Genomic DNA, 20558 nt, shown 5'->3' with positions numbered 1-20558 from the left:
CCAGCCTCCCGCAGCTCGTGCAAGACAGGGAAATGGTGTAAGCTAAGAGTGGACAGATCATGATAGATGGTTGGAAGTAAATTAAATAGGAAAAAACTCACACATCAAGAAAAATTCTTGGCTAGGAAGGTGGCTCAGTGGTAGAGCGCTTGCCTTGCATGCATGAGGCCCTGGGTTCGATTCCTCAGCACCACATAAGCAAAAAGAAAAAAAGCCGGAAGTGGCGCTGTGGCTCAAGTGGTAGAGCGCTCGCCTTGAGCTGAAGATCTGAGGGACAGCGCCCAGGCCCAGAGTTCAGGCCCCATGACTGACAAAAAAAAAAAAAAAAAAGAAAGAAAGAAAGAAAAGAAAAATTCTTCCCTCTCAATTTATTGTCACGAGAGTAGGAGTAGGAGGCAACAGTGCCAAGGGTGGAAGCTGTGCATCGGGGAAGGGGCAGAACGGAAGCGCCACGTCTGGGGATGGACCACTCCACGGCTTTGAAAGGAAGCAGGCACACCACCACAGAGAAGAGCCTGGAGAAGATTTCGCGGTGACACAGCCAGTCACAGAAGGACAAACTCCTTGTGATTTCATTACTCGGACGTCCCGCATCATCGGATTCAGCTCGGAGATGGAGAAGAGCTGCAGGCGGTAGTGACGGCTTCAGGGCACACCGGACTTCACGCTACTCAGCTGTCTGCCGAGAACGGTCAAAATCACACATTTCAGCCAGGGGCATTCTGACACTTAAGAAATGCAGGACTGTGGCCACAGGGCCCCGGGCCAGTCATGGGGTGGGCCACGCCACAGGAGGGCGGTGCTGGGGGCCAGCATCTGATCACAGGGGGAGTGGGTTTCCTGAGTGTCCTCCCAGGTTCCTGTGCCTGGGCCGACCCCACAGAGACGCATTCAGACAGATGGCAGACACACAGCGTCCCTGAGACCGGGGAAGCTGTGGGCAGCCACACTGGGGAAAAGACAGCCCTCGTGGGCAGGAACTGGCTGCCCCTGCCCTGCTCCCCCCCTGGCCCCACAGCCCCTGACCAGCCACAGGGCTCAGCAGGACTCACAGCCCCCGCCCCAGACCCCACAGCCCCTGACCAGCCACAGGCTCAGCAGGACTCACAGCCCCCCCCAAGACCCCACAACCCCTGACCAGCCACAGGCTCAGCAGGACTCACAGCCCCCCCCCCCGGCCCCACAGCCCCTGACCAGCCACAGGGCTCAGCAGGACTCACACTCACAGCCCCTGACTAGCCACAGGGCTCAGCAGGACTCACACTCACAGCCCCTGACCAGCCACAGGGCTCAGCAGGACTCACAGCCCCCCCCCAGGCCCCACAGCCCCTGACCAGCCACAGGCTCAGCAGGACTCATGTCCAGAAGCAGTGGCCAGCACCTATCCCTGGCTAGGTGCTCACATCACAAGTGGCCGGACTTCCTTTGGCCTTCACAGCCAAGCCTTTGGGACAATCAAGGCAGTACCAGGGTGTGGTTGTCATGAGCAAGCTAGGTCAGAAACAGACACACTGTGTGTCTCCACACAGTCAGAACTGGTTAAGCAACAGTAAATTGGCCCTTGCATCCAGCTCATTGGCTTTAATTTGGCGAGCACCCCTGAGTCCACTTACTAGCCGGGGCCACTGACACCACAGCCTTAATGACTAACATGAACTCTCAGATCACACATCATGCTTTATCCAGGGACAGAACATAGGCAAGGAGAAGAACAGGTTAAAGAGCTGCGGAGTTTGCTGGGCTGTGCCGGACATGGATATAGGCAAAGGCTTCTAGGGGGGCAGATGAGTTCTCTGTGCACAGGGGTGTCAAGTGTGGGTGCAGTGCCAGGTCTGGCTGAAGTGGGGTGTCTCAAGCGGGAGAAGCTGCTGGAGCTGGAGACCGGGGTGAGGCAGAGGTCCGCTGCACCATCTCTGTGTGTCTCAATCATGGGGCGTTCCTTCCGTTACAGCCTCAGGTAAGAGTTTGCAGCTGGAGTTTCTGAAATGAGTTAGTGCATTCACAGCTGCAACTGTTTGTCGGCACAAATCAGGTATTGATCAATTTGTGCTTCTGGGTGTGATGTCAGGTGTAGTCTGACTTGTGTAAACAAGACACAGTGTGTTCTATCTTGGCACTTGTGCTGGGTAACCCAGGTCAAAACCACTTTATAATTAAGTGGAGCAAGTGGAGCAGGCTGCTTTGGCTGCAAGCAGAGGGACCCAGAGCAGACCCAGCCTGATCTCCACCTCAGCATTTGCGATTTGCATGGGAGGAAATGCGGTCTCCCCGAATGAGGCCTGTGTGCCAGGACACAGCAGTGTGTTCCTGAGCCCGCATCCACAGCACCAATGGTGTTGGGGGCACGGGGCCTTCTTTAGGGGCCCTGGGGGCCAGGGGAGCGAAGGGGAGCTCTGCAGAGGTCTGCAGAGCCCACGGGCACCAGCTCCAGCCCAGGTTCTCTGGCCAGGAAGCATCTGCAGGCTGCCCAGATGTGGGGAGCTGTGAGTGTGTATATGTGCATGCGTGCGTGCACACCTGTGTCTGACCTAAGCCTTGCCTCTGAAGCCTGTGTTCTTGCAGTAGGGCTGCGGGGAAGGGAAGGAGCTGTGCACCTCACTGCCTCGGACACTCAGCAGTACCCCAGGCCACTGAGAGGCACACGATGTTCCTGCAGGGCACAGCACCGGCCACGGCCTGCTCCCACGGTGGGCTTCCTGCTGAGCCCATCGTTGCTCTGTCTCTGTTCTGTTCCACACTGTCCTTGCTGCCCTGTGGAGCTCAGGGCTCCTCTGGGCTACTCACACAGGGGGACATGCTGTCTTAAGCGTTGGTCCTTGGTCTGTGAGCACAGCTGTGAGAGGGGCTATTGCCCCCTAAAATTCAGCAAACTACTTAAGTGGCCACTCACCAGACAACTCCAGAGTGTTGAGACTTGTCTCTACAGGAGGGGACCCAGCCTAGATTGGCAGATGGCAAACACACCCAAGATTTCTGGCCCGGTGAGAGCAGATGGGCAGCCTGCATACCAGAAGACAGAAGAGCAGGCCCAGAAGTGTAGGAGCATGGGCCACACACGGAGAAGGACAGGGGACAGTCCCTGCTGTGTCTGCCGATGGCCCAGGCACTGCCCTGGGCTCGGGTGTGGGGCAGATCTGCCCACCCAGGGGACTCACTCCTGCACACAGCACTGAGGTCCAGCGCTGAAGGATGGAGGCTGCCCGCCAGGACGGGTGGGCAGTGCTAAGGAGAGAAGTGGGTGTCCACTGGAGGCTCCTCACCTCTGCAGGCCTGGGACTCTGCATTCACACAAGTGGCACTCCACCGCCCTCTGGTCCTGTCCCTCCTCCTGTGCCCACTTTCCCGCCTGCCTGTCTGTTCTGCCTCTCTACAGCTGGTGAGGCTCTGGGGTGGCCTTTCAGGGTGGCCAGCTCACAGTGACCTCTGCCTGCCCAGACCCAGGCATAACACCAAGCCCAGCCCTGCTTCTGCCCTGCCTCCGGCATTCTGCAGACCCCTCCAGCCGGGGCCCTCTTCCTCTCCCTCTCCTCCTCCCTCCCTCTCTCTGTCTCTCACTGTTTTTGTCCCTTAACAGAACTGGCTGGTTGGGGAAGGCCTGAGGTTGGAGACAGGTGTGGTTCTGGGGCCCAGGGGCCCTGTCAGTGTACTCACCTCAAACATGAATGCCCTAGTTGGAGTCGAACACATGCACAACCAAAGATGAGATGAGACACATGGTGTTGACAGCCTGCAGAGGCCAGCACGCCGTCCGTCCCTAGGACAGAGCTCTGAGCTCCCGGCCAGCCAGGACCGGGAGTGCCAGGACCTGTGGTCCAGGGAGGCAGACCCACAGGGTGAGGCCCTGTCCCCACGGTCACCAGGAAAGAGGCTCTGTCCCATCCCCGCGGTCACTCAGGGCAGGAGCCTCCATCCCGTCCCCGCGGTCACCAGGAAAGAGGCCTCCGTCCCGTCCCCGTGGTCACTCAGGGCAGGCAGGAGCCTCCGTCCCGTCCCCGCGGTCACTCAGGGCAGGGGCCTCCGTCCCGTCCCCGCGGTCACTCGGGGCAGGCAGGGGCCTCCGTCCCATCCCCGCGGTCACTCGGGGCGGGCAGGGGCCTCCGTCCCGTCCCCGCGGTCACTCGGGGCGGGCAGGGGCCTCCGTCCCGTCCCCGCGGTCACTCGGGGCAGGCAGGGGCCCCTGACCCGTCCCCACGGTCACTCGGGGCAGGGGCCTCCGTCCCGTCCCCGCGGACACTCGGGGCAGGCAGGGGCCTCCGTCCCGTCCCCGCGGTCACTCGGGGCAGGCAGGGGCCTCTGACCCGTCCCCACGGTCACTCGGGCAGGGGCCTCCGTCCCGTCCCCGCGGTCACTCGGGGCAGGCAGGGGCCTCCGTCCCGTCCCCGCGGTCACTTGGGGCGGGCAGGGGCCTCCGTCCGGGCCCCGCGGTCACTCGGGGCGGGCAGGGGCCTCCGTCCCGTCCCCGCGGTCACTGAGGGCAGGGGCCTCCGTCCCGTCCCCGTGGTCACTCAGGGCAGGCAGGGGCCTCCGTCCCGTCCCCGCGGTCACTCGGGGCGGGCAGGGGCCTCCGTCCCGTCCCCGCGGTCACTCGGGGCAGGCAGGGGCCTCCGTCCCGTCCCCGTGGTCACTCAGGGCAGGCAGGGGCCTCCGTCCCGTCCCCGCGGTCACTCGGGGCAGGCAGGGGCCTCCGTCCCGTCCCCGCGGTCACTCGGGGCAGGCAGGGGCCTCCGTCCCGTCCCCGCGGTCACTCGGGGCAGGGGCCTCCGTCCAGGCCCCGCGGTCACTCGGGGCGGGCAGGGACCTCCGTCCCGTCCCCGCGGTCACTCGGGGCGGGCAGGGGCCTCCGTCCCGTCCCCGCGGTCACTCGGGGCGGGCAGGGGCCTCCGTCCCGTCCCCGCGGTCACTCAGGGCAGGGGCCTCCGTCCCGTCCCCGCGGTCACTCGGGGCAGGCAGGGGCCTCCGTCCCGTCCCCGCGGTCACTCGGGGCGGGCAGGGGCCTCCGTCCCGTCCCCGCGGTCACTCGGGGCGGGCAGGGGCCTCCGTCCCGTCCCCGCGGTCACTCGGGGCGGGCAGGGGCCTCCGTCCCGTCCCCGCGGTCACTCGGGGCAGGCAGGGGCCTCCGTCCCGTCCCCGCGGTCACTCGGGGCAGGGGCCTCCGTCCAGGCCCCGCGGTCACTCGGGGCGGGCAGGGGCCTCCGTCCCGTCCCCGCGGTCACTCAGGGCAGGGGCCTCCGTCCCGTCCCGCGGTCACTCGGGGCAGGCAGGGGCCTCCGTCCCGTCCCCGCGGTCACTCGGGGCAGGGGCCTCCGTCCAGGCCCCGCGGTCACTCGGGGCGGGCAGGGGCCTCCGTCCCGTCCCCGCGGTCACTCAGGGCAGGGGCCTCCGTCCCGTCCCGCGGTCACTCGGGGCAGGCAGGGGCCTCCGTCCCGTCCCCGCGGTCACTCGGGGCAGGGGCCTCCGTCCAGGCCCCGCGGTCACTCGGGGCGGGCAGGGACCTCCGTCCCGTCCCCGCGGTCACTCGGGGCGGGCAGGGGCCTCCGTCCCGTCCCCGCGGTCACTCGGGGCGGGCAGGGGCCTCCGTCCCGTCCCCGCGGTCACTCAGGGCAGGGGCCTCCGTCCCGTCCCCGCGGTCACTCGGGGCAGGCAGGGGCCTCCGTCCCGTCCCCGCGGTCACTCGGGGCGGGCAGGGGCCTCCGTCCCGTCCCCGCGGTCACTCGGGGCGGGCAGGGGCCTCCGTCCCGTCCCCGCGGTCACTCGGGGCAGGCAGGGGCCTCCGTCCCGTCCCCGCGGTCACTCGGGGCAGGGGCCTCCGTCCAGGCCCCGCGGTCACTCGGGGCGGGCAGGGGCCTCCGTCCCGTCCCCGCGGTCACTCAGGGCAGGGGCCTCCGTCCCGTCCCCGCGGTCACTCGGGGCAGGCAGGGGCCTCCGTCCCGTCCCCGCGGTCACTCGGGGCGGGCAGGGGCCTCCGTCCCGTCCCCGCGGTCACTCGGGGCGGGCAGGGGCCTCCGTCCCGTCCCCGCGGTCACTCAGGGCAGGGGCCTCCGTCCCGTCCCCGCGGTCACTCGGGGCAGGCAGGGGCCTCCGTCCCGTCCCCGCGGTCACTCGGGGCAGGCAGGGGCCGCACTGCGCTCGCCCGGCCAGGCCCAGGCCGTCTGCCGGGAGCGGCGAGCCGGCCGCACCTCGGGAGGGCCCGCGGCCGGAACGCGGCCCGGGGCGGCGTGGGAGAGGGCGGGCGGGCGTCAGCGGGGAGGAGGGCGGCGCGCAGGAGCTGGGCCGGGCCGGGGCCGCGGGCGGGCCCGCCGAGCGCCCAAGCTCCGAGCGCGCCTGCGCGAGCCCCGCGGCCCGGGGTGTGGTCTGGGACACGCCCCGCCTCCTGGAGCCCTGGCTCCGCCCCGCGAGCCTGTTTCAGGGGGCGTGTCTCGCACGCTCGGCGCGAGGCATGACGGGTACCGTAGTCCGCCTGCGCGGGGCCGGGCGCGCGCTGGTAGCCGAGCCGGGGACCTGCGGCCGAGCGCGGGCCGGGCGCGCGCTGGTAGCCGAGCCGGGGACCTGCGGCCGAGCGCGGGCCGGGCACGGGGCCGGGCGCGGGCGAGGTCTGTGGGGTCCTGGCGGGCCGGGGCCGGGGTCCGAGGAGGGCGGGCGGGCGCAGGCCGGGATGCGCGGGTGCCGGCCGCCGGGCACGCGGCACCCATCGGAGGTCCCGGGGCGCCCTGGGCGCCGTGGCGGGGCTCGGCCGGCGCGGTGGGGGGCGGCGGGCGGCCGGGGTCCGGGCTCGCGCCCGCAGGGCCTTCGCGAGCGGGCCTGCGGCCGGGCTGCCCCGCGCCCCGCGCCCCGCGGGGACCACGTGCGCCGGCCCCCCGCCGTCGGTGCCGGCCGGAGCCCCGGGCGCGCTCCAGCCCGGCCGCCCCGGCCCCGGCCCCGCCAGCCCGCCTGGGGACCGGGCCGCACAGCTCCCCGGCCGCCCGGCCCCGGGCAGCCGGCCGGGGATTTTAGGACACTTGGAGGTGGAGACCAAAACGCGGACTAACGAAGGGAAGCGAAGACAGACTGACGGGCAGACAGACGGATGGATGGATGGACGGACGGGCAGACAGATGGATGGACGGTCGGACGGATGGACGGACGGGCAGACAGACGGATGGATGGACGGACGGACGGACGGACGGGCAGACAGACAGCGCACGCAGGCCCGGGCTCTGGAGGCAGGTTCAGGGAGCGCTCACCAGCGCAAATGTTCACAAGTGTTCATGAGTGTCCATGGGTGTTCATGGGTGTTCATGTGTGTCCATGAGTGTTCACAGTGTTCATAAGTGTGCATGGCTGTTCACAGGTGTTCATGGTTGTCCATGGGTATCCATGAGTGTTCACAAGTGTTCATGAGTGTTTACGGGTGTCCATGTGTGTCCATGAGTGTTCACAGTGTTCGTGAGTGTCCGTCAGTGTTCACAGGTGTTCACGGGTGTCCATGAGTGTTCACGGTGTTCGTGTCCATCAGTGTTCACAGGTGTTCATGGGTGTCCGTGTGTGTCCATGAGTGTTCATGGTGTTCACAAGTGTCCAGGGTGTTCACGAGTGTCCACAGGTGTTCACAAGTGTTTATGAGTGTCCATGGGTGTTCATGGGTGTCCGTGTGTGTCCATGAGTGTTCATGGTGTTTGCAAGTGTCCACGGGTGTTCACGGGTGTTCACAAGTGTTCATGAGTGTCCACGGGTGTTCACAAGTGTTCATGAGTGTCCACGGGTGTACCAGGGTGTTCATGGGTGCTCGTGGGGGCTCGCAGGTGTTTGTGGATGTTCACAAGTGTCCATGGGTGTTCAAAGTTGTTCATGAGTTCTGGGGGAGAGGGCAGGCGAGGCGGGCTGGCCAAACTCACCAGAGGGCCCTCCCTCCCCCTCCCCCTCCCCACTCCCCCCTCTGACATGGGGACACCTGTGGCCGTGTGACTGCGTGTCACTGCTCCACCCTGTTGCTGCTCCACCCAGCCAGGCCCTCTCCGAGTGAGGTATTTTACTTTGCCAACAAAGGAGTCATCTTCCCAGTCTAAAAAGTTTTCTATGATGCGTACCCTCCTTTACGCTACCTTTGCCTGGATCCCAGCGCACACTTACCACTCGGGCAATTGAACGGGCTCAGAAGGAGGGCCCCTGTTTGTCTTTTATGGAGAGGGAGCACAAGTCTTCAACAGCACAGTGCCTTCGTGCTTTTTTCCTTCCGTGAGCTTTTCTTTTTGCTGGTCCTAGAACTTGAACTCAGGACCTGGGCACCATCCCTGAACTTTTTCTGCTCAAGACCGGTGCTCTACCACTTGAGTCATGGCTCCACTCCCAGCTTTTTTAGTGGTTAATTGGAGGTAAGGATCTCATTTAGGCTTTTCCTGCCCCAGTTGGCTTGGAACCGTGATCCTCAGGTCTCAGCCTCCTGAGTAGCTAGGATGACAGATGTGAGCACCTGGCTTGGCTCTCATTCATAGTCATAACTCTGAGTTTATCGCCACACAAAAGTTCAGTGTCAAGAAAAACAGAATTAAGGTTTAAATTCAAGGAAGTTTCAAGCTGTTGAATGCAGTGCTTTAATTGGAGTCATTTCTAAAAATCCACACATGGCTTTGTGAGTCCATTGCCTCCTACCAGTTGCTTTGAGAGTACAGTATGTGCAATATGGCCAGATGGAAAACAGGTTCTGCTTGACTTTAGACAGGACTTTGGATCTTAGCCGGGCCTGCTGACTATGGGGGAGTAATGTGTCGTTTCAGGGGTGCTAGGACAGCCGGCAGGGAGGTCGGCCTGTTGTGTCTCTGGCTTTGCTGTTGAGATCCTGGCCCAGGTCTGCACGGGAAGTGGTCTAGAGCGGGCTGCGGGCCTTCCCTCCTGCAGGGCCGGGAGGTGGCCCAAGGAGCCCTGCCCTAGCTGGGGAAGGCTGAGTAAACATAGTTTGGACCCTTGGTACTCATCAACATTTTTTCCATCAGGGCCGGCGTTAATGACAGATTTCCAGTGAGACCCTGGACTTTTGGCCCTGTCCCATGTGGCGGCTGGACAGGAGTGAGTCCTCCTTTGGCCTGTGACCTCTGCCCCAGCCCTGCTCTCAGAGGTACTGTTTTCTGACCTAAGAAGCATTGGACTTAGCAGCCGCAGACTGTTGTTTCTTGGAAATGTATATTGCTAGACTCCTGATGTATCCGAGGCCCCTGGTATGAAACCTGGGTGTGAGGAGGGGGAGCCAGGCCCGGGTATTCACACCGCCCTTGCACTGATTCTCTCATTTAAAGCAGAGTGTGAGGCCGTCTGGAGGGCGTGGGGGCTGTCAGCTTTATGTCCCATCACTCCCTACTGGCTGCTCTTGTTTCTGTCTCTGTTGGGCCGTTGGAGGTAAAGGTCCTCTTAGGACCCACAAGGCACTTTGTCCAGAGCTGGGCAGTACCTGGCTCACATCAGGAGCCAGCATCCTAAGAGCCAGGGGTGGAGGGGAGGGCAGGAGACGAGTTCCTGCGGAGGTCCCCAGGCAGCTGAGAGTCTCTTCCAGGCAGATGTTTATAAAGATGGGCCTGGTGAAAGACACATGCCCTGTGGAGGAGATGTGCCAGCTTGTCCCCAGAGGAGGGGGACGTGTATGTGTTTCAGAACCCACACTGTGGGAACATTCTAAGCCTCTAAAGGTCATGTAGTCCAAGAGCTCAGGTGGCCCAGGTCCCTGCCAGCCTGCTGGGTGGTCCCCACAGGATTTGGATCTGTGAGGCCAGCGTTCCCAGGCGGCAGGGAGGGGCTGGAGGGAGCCTTCGGCAGCCGCCAGTGTGGGTTAGACGCGTGTTCCCTCAGGAGTTAGCTCTGGGGTGCTTTGTACAAGCCCTCTCCTTCCAGGCCATGTGTGTGTGTGTGTGTGTGTGTGTGTGTGTGTGTATGTGTGTGTGTGTGTGTAAACACGCAGGGGACAAACCATCCCAGGGGATGGACTTCCCGAGTCCAGAGGGGCGGCCAGACCAGGGCTGTTGATCCTGGTGTTCACCCGTATGAGGCCAGCAGCCCGAGGGTGGTGGCCCCCTGCTCTGGCTTCCCTGTGGGGCACATTGGAAGGTGGCTCTGGGCTCAGACAGGCCTGAGTTCTGGCAAGTTCTCTAGGTGGTTGCAGATGAGCTGCCCCAGGGCTTCTGGAGCCTCTGTGTTGGCATCTGAGTGCTCTCCAGCACCTTGCACTTCAAGAGGCACCAAGGAGGGAGGGCATCTTCCACATAGGGCCAACCCTGGGACTCTGAACTTGGACGGGGCTCAGGACCCGGGCCTTGGTGAGCCTCCTGCCTGCCCACCTGTGCTGGCAGGTGCGGGTGCCGCGGGCTGAGCTCTGCGTGCCTGGCCCGCCCGAGGCCGGCCTTGAGTAGCGCAAGGTCACTGAGGACGGCCCCTCCTGGCTCTCAGCTGCTCCCACAGCTCCCGGGAGGTTTGGACGTGTGGGCCAAGCAAAGCAAGGCACAGTGTTTTCAGCTGCAGCATGTGGCCAGCTTGCACCATGGGCGGTTTTTCCTGGTGGCTCTGGTGGAGCGGCTCGTTGGACCCCTGTGTAGATGCTGGTTTCCGTTCTGTCCCTGGAGACGATGGGTCCTGTCCCAGGCCCTGAGACTTCCGGTCACTGCTGCCTCCCCTTGTCTCAGAATCTTCCCAGGCATGGCTCCCCAGGGACTCTCTCAGCCTCCCTCCCTCGACGCTCCCCGCCTCGGCCTCAGGAGTGCTGCTGTTAACCTGCTTTCTGCCGAGGCACAGTCTAATACGTTGGGACTTGGAGGGTGGCGTCCTAGACAGTTCTGACGCATTCTGTTTTGTCCAAGCAGAGACTGAAGAGTCTGTCCACAGTAGGCCCCATCAGGCCACCTTGCTTCCTGGCTGTGTGAAGAGGAGGTGGGGAGACGCACTACAGTGCTTAGGGGTCTTAGCCCATGGTCCATGGGCTCCCAAGGCTGGCTCCATTCCTTTGCCCTTGCTCAAGGGCTGGCAGAATCTCCACAAGCCAGGGCCCTGTGCAGATACCTCTCTGAGCTGGCTGTGGTGAGGACTGGGACTGTGTAATCACCTCAGCCAGTGGTGGTGAGGAGCAGGGCTGTGTGATCACCTCAGCCAGTGGTGGTGAGGAGCAGGGCTGTGTAATCACCTCAGCCAGTGGTGGTGAGGAGCAGGGCTGTGTGATCACCTCAGCCAGTGGTGGTGAGGAGCAGGGCTGTGTGATCACCTCAGCCAGCGGTGGTGAGGAGCAGGGCTGTGTGATCACCTCAGCCAGCGGTGGTGAGGAGCAGGGCTGTGTGATCACCTCAGCCAGTGGTGGTGAGGAGCGGGGCTGTGTGATCACCTCAGCCAGCGGTGGTGAGGAGCAGGGCTGTGTGATCACCTCAGCCAGTGGTGGTGAAGATCGGGGCTGTGTGATCACCTCAGCCAGTGGTGGTGAGGAGCAGGGCTGTGTGATCACCTCAGCCAGTGGTGGTGAGGACTGGGGCTGTGTGATCACCTCAGCCAGCGGTGGTGAGGAGCAGGGCTGTGTGATCACCTCAGCCAGTGGTGGTGAGGAGCAGGGCTGTGTGATCACCTCAGCCAGTGGTGGTGAGGACTGGGGCTGTGTGATCACCTCAGCCAGTGGTGGTGAGGAGCAGGGCTGTGTGATCACCTCAGCCAGTGGTGGTGAGGACTGGGGCTGTGTGATCACCTCAGCCAGCGGTGGTGAGGAGCAGGGCTGTGTGATCACCTCAGCCAGTGGTGGTGAGGAGCAGGGCTGTGTGATCACCTCAGCCAGTGGTGGTGAGGAGCAGGGCTGTGTGATCACCTCAGCCAGTGGTGGTGAGGACTGGGGCTGTGTGATCACCTCAGCCAGTGGTGGTGAGGAGCAGGGCTGTGTGATCACCTCAGCCAGTGGTGGTGAGGAGCAGGGCTGTGTGATCACCTCAGCCAGCGGTGGTGAGGAGCAGGGCTGTGTGATCACCTCAGCCAGTGGTGGTGAGGAGCAGGGCTGTGTGATCACCTCAGCCAGTGGTGGTGAGGAGCAGGGCTGTGTGATCACCTCAGCCAGTGGTGGTGAGGACTGGGGCTGTGTGATCACCTCAGCCAGTGGTGGTGAGGAGCAGGGCTATGTGATCACCTCAGCCAGTGGTGGTGAGGAGCAGGGCTGTGTGATCACCTCAGCCAGCGGTGGTGAGGACTGGGGCTGTGTGATCACCTCAGACAGTGGTGGTGAGGATTGGGGCTTGTCCTCCACCTGAGCCAGTGCAGAAGGGCAGCCTGGGCAGTAAGTGCTCCTCCTCCCCCTGCTGCCCACTCTGTCCTCTGTGATTAGGATCCGCACACCTTCCCTAGCAGTGCATGTCCTGTGTACGCCAGGCCCAGCCTCTGGGGGAGCATCACCCTGAAGTTAGGGAGCAGTGGCCGGATGTGATTGTCCTGCAGTGGCTTGGTAGCAGCAACCCCACCTGACTTCTTTATTGACGTGCCCATCTAGTGCCTTACACAAAAACTGGTAGAAGTGAAAAGAAGCTGTAGATGCCTTGGGTTAGATCAGCGGGTACAGCCCCAGCCCTTCTGGCCTCAGTGCACAAAGCTCTGTCCTGGACAGAATCAGGAAGATGAAAGGTATTAATTAGGACCAGTGCCCTCAGCAGGCCCTCAGAGCACCCAGGCCTGAGGGTGCGTGTGAGTCAGGCCTGGCGGGCTGGCTTACCACCCAGCATGTTCTTCCCAGCTCAGGCCTCTGGTTGCTCCTCTAGGGAGCTTTCTGCCTTCCAGGCACTGGGGTTTCTGAGCTCAGGTCTGACTCTACTTTGACTCCTCATGCAGAGCTTGCTGGTTTTGCTCGGCCGTCCTTGGTCCTCCCACTGCCCCTCCCTGGCCCGTCCTCCAGAGCTGAGCTCCCGCTGTGACGACAGTTTCCCTTAAATGTCTCAGCCTGTGGCTGTGCCCACGGCCTCTCTGCGGAGTGCCTGTGGTACCCAGCAGATCCATGCATGCAGCCTCTTCCTGTCCACCCTCTGCCTCCCCGGGTTCCACCAGGACAGTAGCCCACATAGGGTGCCTGGGCACACTGGCCGTGGGACACCGGCTGGAACCGGGGTCCCAAGATCTGCTGGGAGAGGGAGGTAGGCTAACTGGAAGCCTTGGACACAGCCTGCCAAACACCTGGGGTATTGGATGTGCCCCAAACCTGAGCTTGGATAAGGTGACCTATGTAACCCAGCTTTAACATCTACGTGGCTCATGTGGCTGCTTGGGAGCCTGCAGGCACTGGTCTCAGCCTGATCCCAGAGCAGGCTCCAGGTGGGTCTCAGTCCAAGGGGGACATGGGTGTGGGGGGCTGCAGCCATCTCCCAGCGGATGCTTCAGCCTAACCGGAAGGAGAGCGGTTCACCCAGGCTCCTTCCTTCTGGGAGGAGGTGGCGCCTGTGGATTTTTGCCAAGTTGTCCTGACTCTCAGCTCTTCCTTGCAGGTAGTGCCAGCGTCTCTCCTCTCCGGGGTCCTGTGAGGGCCTGGGCAGCATGGTGCCCTCGGACCAGGCTGTGGAGAAGCAGGTGCCTGAGGAGGCTGTTCTGGGCCACCAGCTCCAGTCATGGCAGTGTCTGGTGTCCTACCTCTGCTTCTACGGCTTCATGGCACAGATGCGGCCTGGGGAGAGCTTTATCACACCTTACCTCTTGGGGCCAGAAAAGAACTTCACCAAAGAGCAGGTACGTGGGTGGGCCCTGACAAAAGCTTCACCAGTGAGCAGGCATGTGGGTGGGGTCGACAAGAGCTTCACCAATGAGCAGGCACGTAGCTTCACCAATGAGCAGGCACATGGGTGGGGCTTGTGGCAGGGGAGCCTCCGGGTAGGACTGGGGAACTGCTGTTTGATGCTGGGGTAGTCTGGTGGTTGCAGACTGTAGCCAAGGCCCTGAAGGGGCTGGGCTGCGTCCCGGGCTGCATCCTGGGTTGTGTTCGACTCGCCTCACCCTCCAAGCAGTTGGGCTGAGGGTCCAGGCATGTTAACTGAGTGAGGTAAAAGCTGCCCCTGGGCTCTCTTGTGGGTGCTGGCCCCTGCCCTTGCCAGGCAGATCATTTGCCATTTTGGTCAGAAAGCCCGTGTATGTCCAGCCAGCTGCACCCAGCCCAGCTGGACACCTGCCTCCAGCAAAGACTTAACAACTGTTTGCAAGAAGAGATTATTGAAGGAATTTTCCTCCTTCCAGCCGAGGGAACAGAGAGTTTCATTGAAATCTTAAGAAGCTTATCTCAAGGGGAAGCCACGCTGTGCACAGCGCACTCTCCCTGGGCTGCTTGTTCTCCAGGTCCACTGCAAGCTACATTTAATAGGGCAAAGGAGGTGAAGGACACCCCCCCTCCCACGGGCCCTCCGTGGCCTCTGGGGACCAGCATGGGTACGGTGTGGAGTTGGTGGTGGACAGTAGAACCTGAGCCACCCCCTAGGATGTATGATATATATTATACATACACAAGTGATTTGAGATGTGACACACGTTCACTGCTGTGTTGATTGGCATTGACTTTTTGGTGGCATATGTAATTAACATTTCTGTGGTGTTTGCAATTTTCTGTGCTTAATAACACCGATTTTCCTTGTGGTATATGTAGTTAATGCTTTCCTGTGATACTTGCAGCTCTCTGTGGGCAGATGCTTGCTTGTGTGCCCGGGGTCTATGGCTGCTCAGCCCAGTTGACTAGATTCTCAGACCCCCTACATCCTGGACAGGCTGGGACAGGGAGAAGCTGCCTCGGGGTAGGGGAGGGGTTCACCGGTGTCCACAGCCGGCTGCGGGCAGTGGGGTTGATTGGAGGAGGGCAGGTCCTTGTTTGGCCATCAATGACGGCTGGCCCCCGCCCACGTGCAGGTGACCAATGAGATCATGCCCGTGCTGTTCTACTCCTACCTGGCCGTGCTGGTGCCCATCTTCCTGCTGACCGACTACCTGCGCTACAAGCCGGTGCTGCTGCTGCAGGGCCTGAGCTACGTGTGCGTGTGGGTGCTGCTGCTGCTGGGGGACTCGGTGCTGCACATGCAGCTCATGGAGGTCTGCTTCAGCGTCACCATGGCCGCCCGCATCGCCTACTCCTCCTACATCTTCTCCCTCGTGCGCCCGGCCCTCTACCAGCGCATGGCCAGCTACTCGCGGGCTGCGGTGCTGCTGGGCGTCTTCACCAGCTCGGTGCTGGGCCAGCTGCTGGTCACGGTGGGCCATGTGTCCTTCTCCCTGCTCAACTACATCACCCTGGCCTTCCTCACCTTCAGCCTGGGTCTCACCGTCTTCCTGAAGCGGCCCAAGCGCAGCCTCTTCTTCAACCGCAGCGCGCCGGCCCACAGCGCCGCCCCCTGCGAGCTGGACCAGATGCGCCCGCGCCCCTGCCCGGGGCCCGGGAAGCTGGGCCGCGCGCTGGGCGCCTGCAGGGACTCCTTCCTGGTGCGCATGCTGTCCGAGCTAGGGCACAGCGTGCGGCGGCCGCAGCTGCGCCTCTGGTGCCTCTGGTGGGTCCTCAGCTCCGCCGGCTACTACCTGGTGGTGTCCTACGTGCACATCCTGTGGAATGTGGTGCACCCGGTCACCGACAGCGCCCAGGCCTACAACGGCGGTGCCGACGCGGCCTCCACACTGCTGAGTGAGGCGCCGCTCCCCCCAGCCCTCCCCGCCCCCCGCCCCCCGCCCCTCTCCTCCCCGCCCCTCTCCTCCCCTCCATGGCCTGGGACAGCGGTGAGACGGATGCCCAGCCCTCCCCCCCCGCCCGTCCCCCGCCCGTCCCCCCTCCCCTGCCACGGCCCGGGACAGCGGTGAGACGGATGCCCAGCCCTCCCCCCCCCGCCCGTCCCCCGCCCGTCCCCCCTCCCCTGCCACGGCCCGGGACAGCGGTGAGACGGATGCCGGCTCTCCTCAGGCGCCATCACGTCCTTCTCCGCGGGCTTCGTGAAGATCCGCTGGGCCTCGTGGTCGACGCTGGTCATTGCAGCCGTCACAGCTGTGCAGGCTGGCCTGGTCTACTTCCTGTCGGTCACGGAAAACATCTGGCTCTGCTACGCGGCTTTTGTGCTCTTCCGGGGTGCCTACCAGTTCCTCGTGCCCATCGCCACGTGAGTGTCACGGGCAGGGCCTCACCGGGCTCTGTCGGGCGGCGTCGGCAGGGTTGGGGGGGGCTGACTTGGCCGCCCTGGGCTTGGTCCTGGTGCCTGGACTCCATTGGTGACCCTGTCTTCAGAGACGGGACAGAGGAGGGGCCCACCACCTCAGTTCCGGGACCTACCCTGTGCGTCCTCCCTGAGTCCCCCTGTCCCTGGGTTCCCCCCGTCCCTGGGCTCCCCCCGTCCCTGGGCTCCCCCCGCCCCTGGGTTCCCCCCGTCCCATGGGTTCCCCCCGTCCCATGGGCTCCCCCCGTCCCATGGGCTCCCCCCGTCCCATGGGCTCCCCCCGTCCCTGGGCTCCCCCCGTCCCTAGGGCCCTCACCCTGTGCATCCTCTCTGGGTGGCCATCCATTCCCAAACCCTGTTGTGCCCCGAGGTTCTCAGGATGAGCTCCTGAGGGTTTGGAGGGAACTGCCTGGAGCCCTCCCAGGCCTGCTTCCTGCAGACCCTGTGCTGGCGCCATGGTGGGTGGGCGTGGCTTCCGCAGCTGCCTGGTGGCGGGTCTTTGGTGCTGCACCTGTGCCTGACCCAGGTGCTGCTGCTACCGTCTGGCGGGCTTGCGGGCTGCCGGGGCGGGGCGGGAGCTCTTGGGACCCTCTGAGCACCTGGGGCCCTCTGCGGGGCCCCCGCTGCCTGGCCTCTGGGCCATTGTGGGTGCAGGCAAGGCGGCCGGACCAGCCCCCCTTCTCCCCCGCTCTGGCTTCCTGTCCTCAGCAAGGCTGACGAGGGCCTCATCCCCACCCAGTTTTCAGATCGCGTCTTCCCTGTCCAAAGAGCTCTGTGCCTTGGTTTTCGGGATCAACACGTTCCTTGCTACCGTTCTCAAAAGCTCCATCACGCTTGTGGTTGTTGACAAGCGGGTCCTGGGCCTCGAGGTCAGGTCGCAGGTGAGCCGGTCTCACGCAGCCCTCTGGGAGTGCGCTGTGGGGCTCCAGGGGCCACTGTGCTCCACCTGCTGTGGATCCCCACTCGGTGCCCAGACTTCAAACCCGTTACCACCAGGCGTGCAGCGCGGGAGGGAAGAAGCCTGTGCCCCTCCCGTAAGCCCCCCGTTAAATGTACACTGCCTCCCCAGCCTGTGCCCCTCCCGTAAGCCCCCCGTTAGACGTAGACTGTCTCCGCCCCCCCCCAGCCTGTGCCCCGGCCCTCCCGTAAGCCCCCCGTTAGACATAGACTGTCTCTGCCCCCCCAGCCTGTGCCCCGGCCCTCCCGTAAGCCCCCCGTTAGACATAGACTGTCTCTGTCCCCCCCCCCCAGCCTGTGCCCCGGCTCTCCCGCTCGGACCTCTGGGCTTGCGTGCACGGATGCCCGGGCTCTGTGTGGGCCCCCTGTGGCCGGCCGCAGCCGACATGGCCCTTTGTCTCACGTTCCGTCTGTGTGGTTGTCAGGATCTGCTGGCCTCAAGCCCCAGTGGGGAGCGGCTCAGTGGGTGCGGGCACACTGGCCCCTCGGGCACGCCTCTGTTCTCCTATCCAAGGCAGAAGTTTGACGTGTGTGAGGGGACATTTCACTGACCAAGGCAGGCTTTCAGAGCTGGGGGCATGGGCCAAGGTAGCAGCAACAGAGAGGGACGGTCACTAGGCTCCGGTGAGTGTCCAGCTTGTGACTGGACACTGACCTTGACTAGGGTGACCTTCCCACAGCCCAGGTTGCACTGCACGGGTTTGTGGCTGCTGTGTGGGAGCTGACCCTCATGGTGGAGGTGGTGGCTGGGGTGGGGGCGACGGTTTTGCTGGGGCTTGCTGGCGGGTCTGGAAGGACGCCAGCACTCTGCCCTTAGCAGCCCCTGCACCAGCTGCCCCAGGACGGCCAGGCTTCACCTGGCCATTGCACGAGGACTCCAGACTGAGGGGCTGTGGCGCTTGGGAGAGCCATCTCTGCCCCCGGGCCCCAGGTTCTCTCCTGCTCCCAAGCGTGGTGCTGCTGATGTGGGTGGCCATGGAGAGCTCCAGTGGCCACCAGAGAACCATGTCCCGTCTCCTTTCCTCCTCCAGCTGTCAGAGCAGCTGGGTGGGACCGGAAGGGCTTTTTAGAGAGGCCCCCAGTGCCAGGCCTCTCGTGGGTGGCAGTGCCAGGACAGACTGTGTCCCGTGGGGCCTTGCTGGGGTCCTTCTCACCAGGTGGCCCTGGCCTCGTTCTGAGGGAGCAGCTCATGTTGGGCTCTTCATCCTGGTCTCGCTAAATGGCTGGCGTTTCCAGTTCCAAACACACGAGGACAAGGAACGAAGCCTCCCTGCCCGGCCCCACCGCAGTGTCCCTGCTGGGCCGTGCCGTCAGGCCCTGCGTCCCCTCTGCCCGCCTTCCCACACCCGCGGATGGTAGACAGAGTCTGTCTCTAGCCTGGGGAGGTGTTGTGGGAACAAAGGGGTTCGTGGAGCGTGTCTGGGTTTGCTTCCAAAGCTGCACTGTCTGTAAGGGCGTGGGGCAGGGGCTGTGTTGTGTGTGTGTACGCACACACGCGAGTGTGCACTGGCCTCCTCAGGTCCTTCCCTGGAGGCCTTGGGGATGAGGAGGGGACATTTCCCTTTCTGGGTTTTTGGTCATGGCTGTGCAGCTTCTGCTCTGGGGCCGGCCCGGAAGTGGGCTGTGGCCCCTGCTGTGTGCTCCTTGGCCTGCTGTGTGCCCTGGGGAAGTCCCGGCACTCCAGACGCCCTGGAGCCTCCTGGCAAGTGTGGTAGTTCAGCCCAGGGCTGGAGAGCTGTGCCTTGTGGTGGCCGCGCAGGTGCCCTGTGCGCCCTGACCTCCTCTGGGGGCTGTTGGAAGGGTGGTATGAGCCCCTGCAGGGTGGCTGGGCCGTGCAGGGAGGAGGAAGGGTGGTGGGCACCACAGCAGTGGGCACCCATGCTCGGGCCACACGCTTGTAACCTGGGGCCGTGTTCCGTGGCCACCCCGGCTGAAGGAGGGGCTTGCAGCTCCCGGCTGGCTCTGCCCACCCTCACGTCTGCCTTTCTCTTCCAGTTCTTCGTCTACTTTATGTACTTCCTGGTGCTGTCTGTCATCTACCTGACCGGGGCGGTGCTGGGCGGCCTGCAGTCCTGCCAGTGGGGTCCCTGCCGGCCACTGTCCTGCCTGCAGCGCTGGCCGCAAGGCCACAGGGGCTGTCACCTGCCGCTGCCCCAGGCACAGGAGCTGAGGAGCCCCTGGGAGAAGACGCCCCCCATGCCAAGCGTGCTGGACGGGAGCCAGGGCGGCCTGCAGCCCTCAGCTGTGCCCCTGTCCCCGGACGGCGGCACCAAGGCCAGCCTGGGGCCTTCTGAGCACGAGGCCAAGGCCTGACCTGCCCTGCCCAGGAACAGGTGCGTGGTCTGTGCCATCCTGACCCTCTGGGCCTGGCTGCCGCCGTGCCGTGATCCAGTCTGGATGTGCGAGTGTGGGGTCCCTCTGGTACTTTGCAGGAGTCCAAGTGGCCCGCACCTCGGCACCACCTCCCAGCGGCTGGCTGGCCGGCGTGTCCTGCCGGTGGCGTCCTCCACACTCCAGCCTGCTGGCAGCATCTGAAGCAGCTGCCTGGCCTACACATCAGCCGCCGTGGACTGGGCTGCCCGAGTGAGTTGTCCGTCCACGAGGCCTCCCTGCCTGAGGAGCCTCTGGGGGGGTCTGCGGGCTAACCGCGTCTGTACGAGGGCCGGGGAGGAAGCCCGGACCCCCGCCAGGGCCCCGACCCCCCCACAGTGGGGGAGGAGTTTCTCTCAGGTCCCTAACTAAACTGTGACACTTCCAGCTGCCCAGACTGCTTGCATGTTCGGATGGTCTTCTTTAAAATCTGACATAAAATGAAGAGCTCCAATTGGCTGCTCTGTTGTACGAGAAGCTGGTCCCAGGTGGGCAGCAGATGCTTGGGATCAGATGGCATAGACGTTAGCTTTGCCCAGGCCTCCAGCCATTCCTCCTCCATTCCCAACGTGTCAGTACTGCCCGGGGCAGCTCGCCGCAGCATATGCAGCAAGCCTACCTGGCGACCCAGGAGGCTGGGGGTGTAAATAGGCCGTACTTGCGGCTCTACTTCCTGCGGAGGGGGAGTTGGGGGTCTCCCTGGAGGGCGAGCTGAGGTGTCTGTGGAGTGGGGGCTGAGGTGTCTGGAGTGGGAGCTGAGGGCTGTGGAGTGGGAGCTGAGGGCTGTGGAGTGGGGGCTGAGGTGTCTGTGGAGTGGGAGCTGAGGGCTGTGGAGTGGGAGCTGAGGGCTGTGGAGTGGGGGCTGAGGTGTCTGTGGAGTGGGAGCTGAGGGCTGTGGAGTGGGAGCTGAGGGCTGTGGAGTGGGAGCTGAGGTGTCTGGAGTGGGAGCTGAGGTGTCTGTGGAGTGGGAGCTGAGGTGTCTGTGGAGTGGGAGCTGAGGGCTGTGGAGTGGGAGCTGAGGGCTGTGGAGTGGGAGCTGAGGGCTGTGGAGTGGGAGCTGAGGTGTCTGTGGAGTGGGAGCTGAGGTGTCTGTGGAGTGGG

The 20558-nt window shown here is 63.8% G+C and overlaps 2 protein-coding genes and 1 long non-coding RNA gene across 4 annotated transcripts; 2 read left to right on the top strand and 1 right to left on the bottom strand.

Annotated features, from left to right (window-relative positions):
* Positions 1 to 381: 381 nt before the first annotated feature.
* On the bottom strand, positions 382 to 6243 carry LOC138808582 (uncharacterized). Of its 2 annotated transcripts, XR_011366511.1 has the most exons (4): positions 6177 to 6243; positions 3652 to 3805; positions 2891 to 3000; positions 382 to 679 (listed from the first exon to the last, which is right to left on the bottom strand). It is a non-coding gene; the product is annotated as an uncharacterized lncRNA (long non-coding RNA). The 2 variants fall into 2 exon arrangements; XR_011366510.1 differs by lacking the exon at positions 6177 to 6243 and having other exon boundaries at positions 3652 to 4039.
* A 193-nt stretch (positions 6244 to 6436) lies between these two features.
* LOC138808584 (uncharacterized transmembrane protein DDB_G0289901-like) lies at positions 6437 to 12230 on the top strand. The gene is made up of 2 exons (XM_069994878.1): positions 6437 to 6863; positions 11062 to 12230. Exons 1-2 carry the CDS (start codon positions 6437 to 6439, stop codon positions 12228 to 12230), a joined length of 1596 nt encoding a protein of 531 aa, XP_069850979.1.
* Positions 6455 to 20206, top strand: LOC138808570 (reduced folate transporter-like). The gene is made up of 8 exons (XM_069994834.1): positions 6455 to 6590; positions 8967 to 9088; positions 13449 to 13686; positions 14848 to 15610; positions 15884 to 16076; positions 16870 to 17011; positions 19083 to 19420; positions 19520 to 20206. The coding sequence occupies exons 3-7, from the start codon at positions 13498 to 13500 to the stop codon at positions 19398 to 19400; spliced, it is 1605 nt and encodes a 534-aa protein (XP_069850935.1). The 5' UTR covers positions 6455 to 6590; positions 8967 to 9088; positions 13449 to 13497; the 3' UTR covers positions 19401 to 19420; positions 19520 to 20206.
* The last annotated feature ends 352 nt before the right edge of the window (positions 20207 to 20558 follow it).

This window comes from Dipodomys merriami, unplaced genomic scaffold, assembly GCF_024711535.1.
Source record: "Dipodomys merriami isolate MVZ:Mamm:240054 unplaced genomic scaffold, mDipMer1.0.p SCAF_456, whole genome shotgun sequence".
NCBI classification, from domain to species: Eukaryota; Metazoa; Chordata; class Mammalia; order Rodentia; family Heteromyidae; genus Dipodomys; species Dipodomys merriami.
This window is presented reverse-complemented; position numbering and strand designations above follow the sequence as displayed.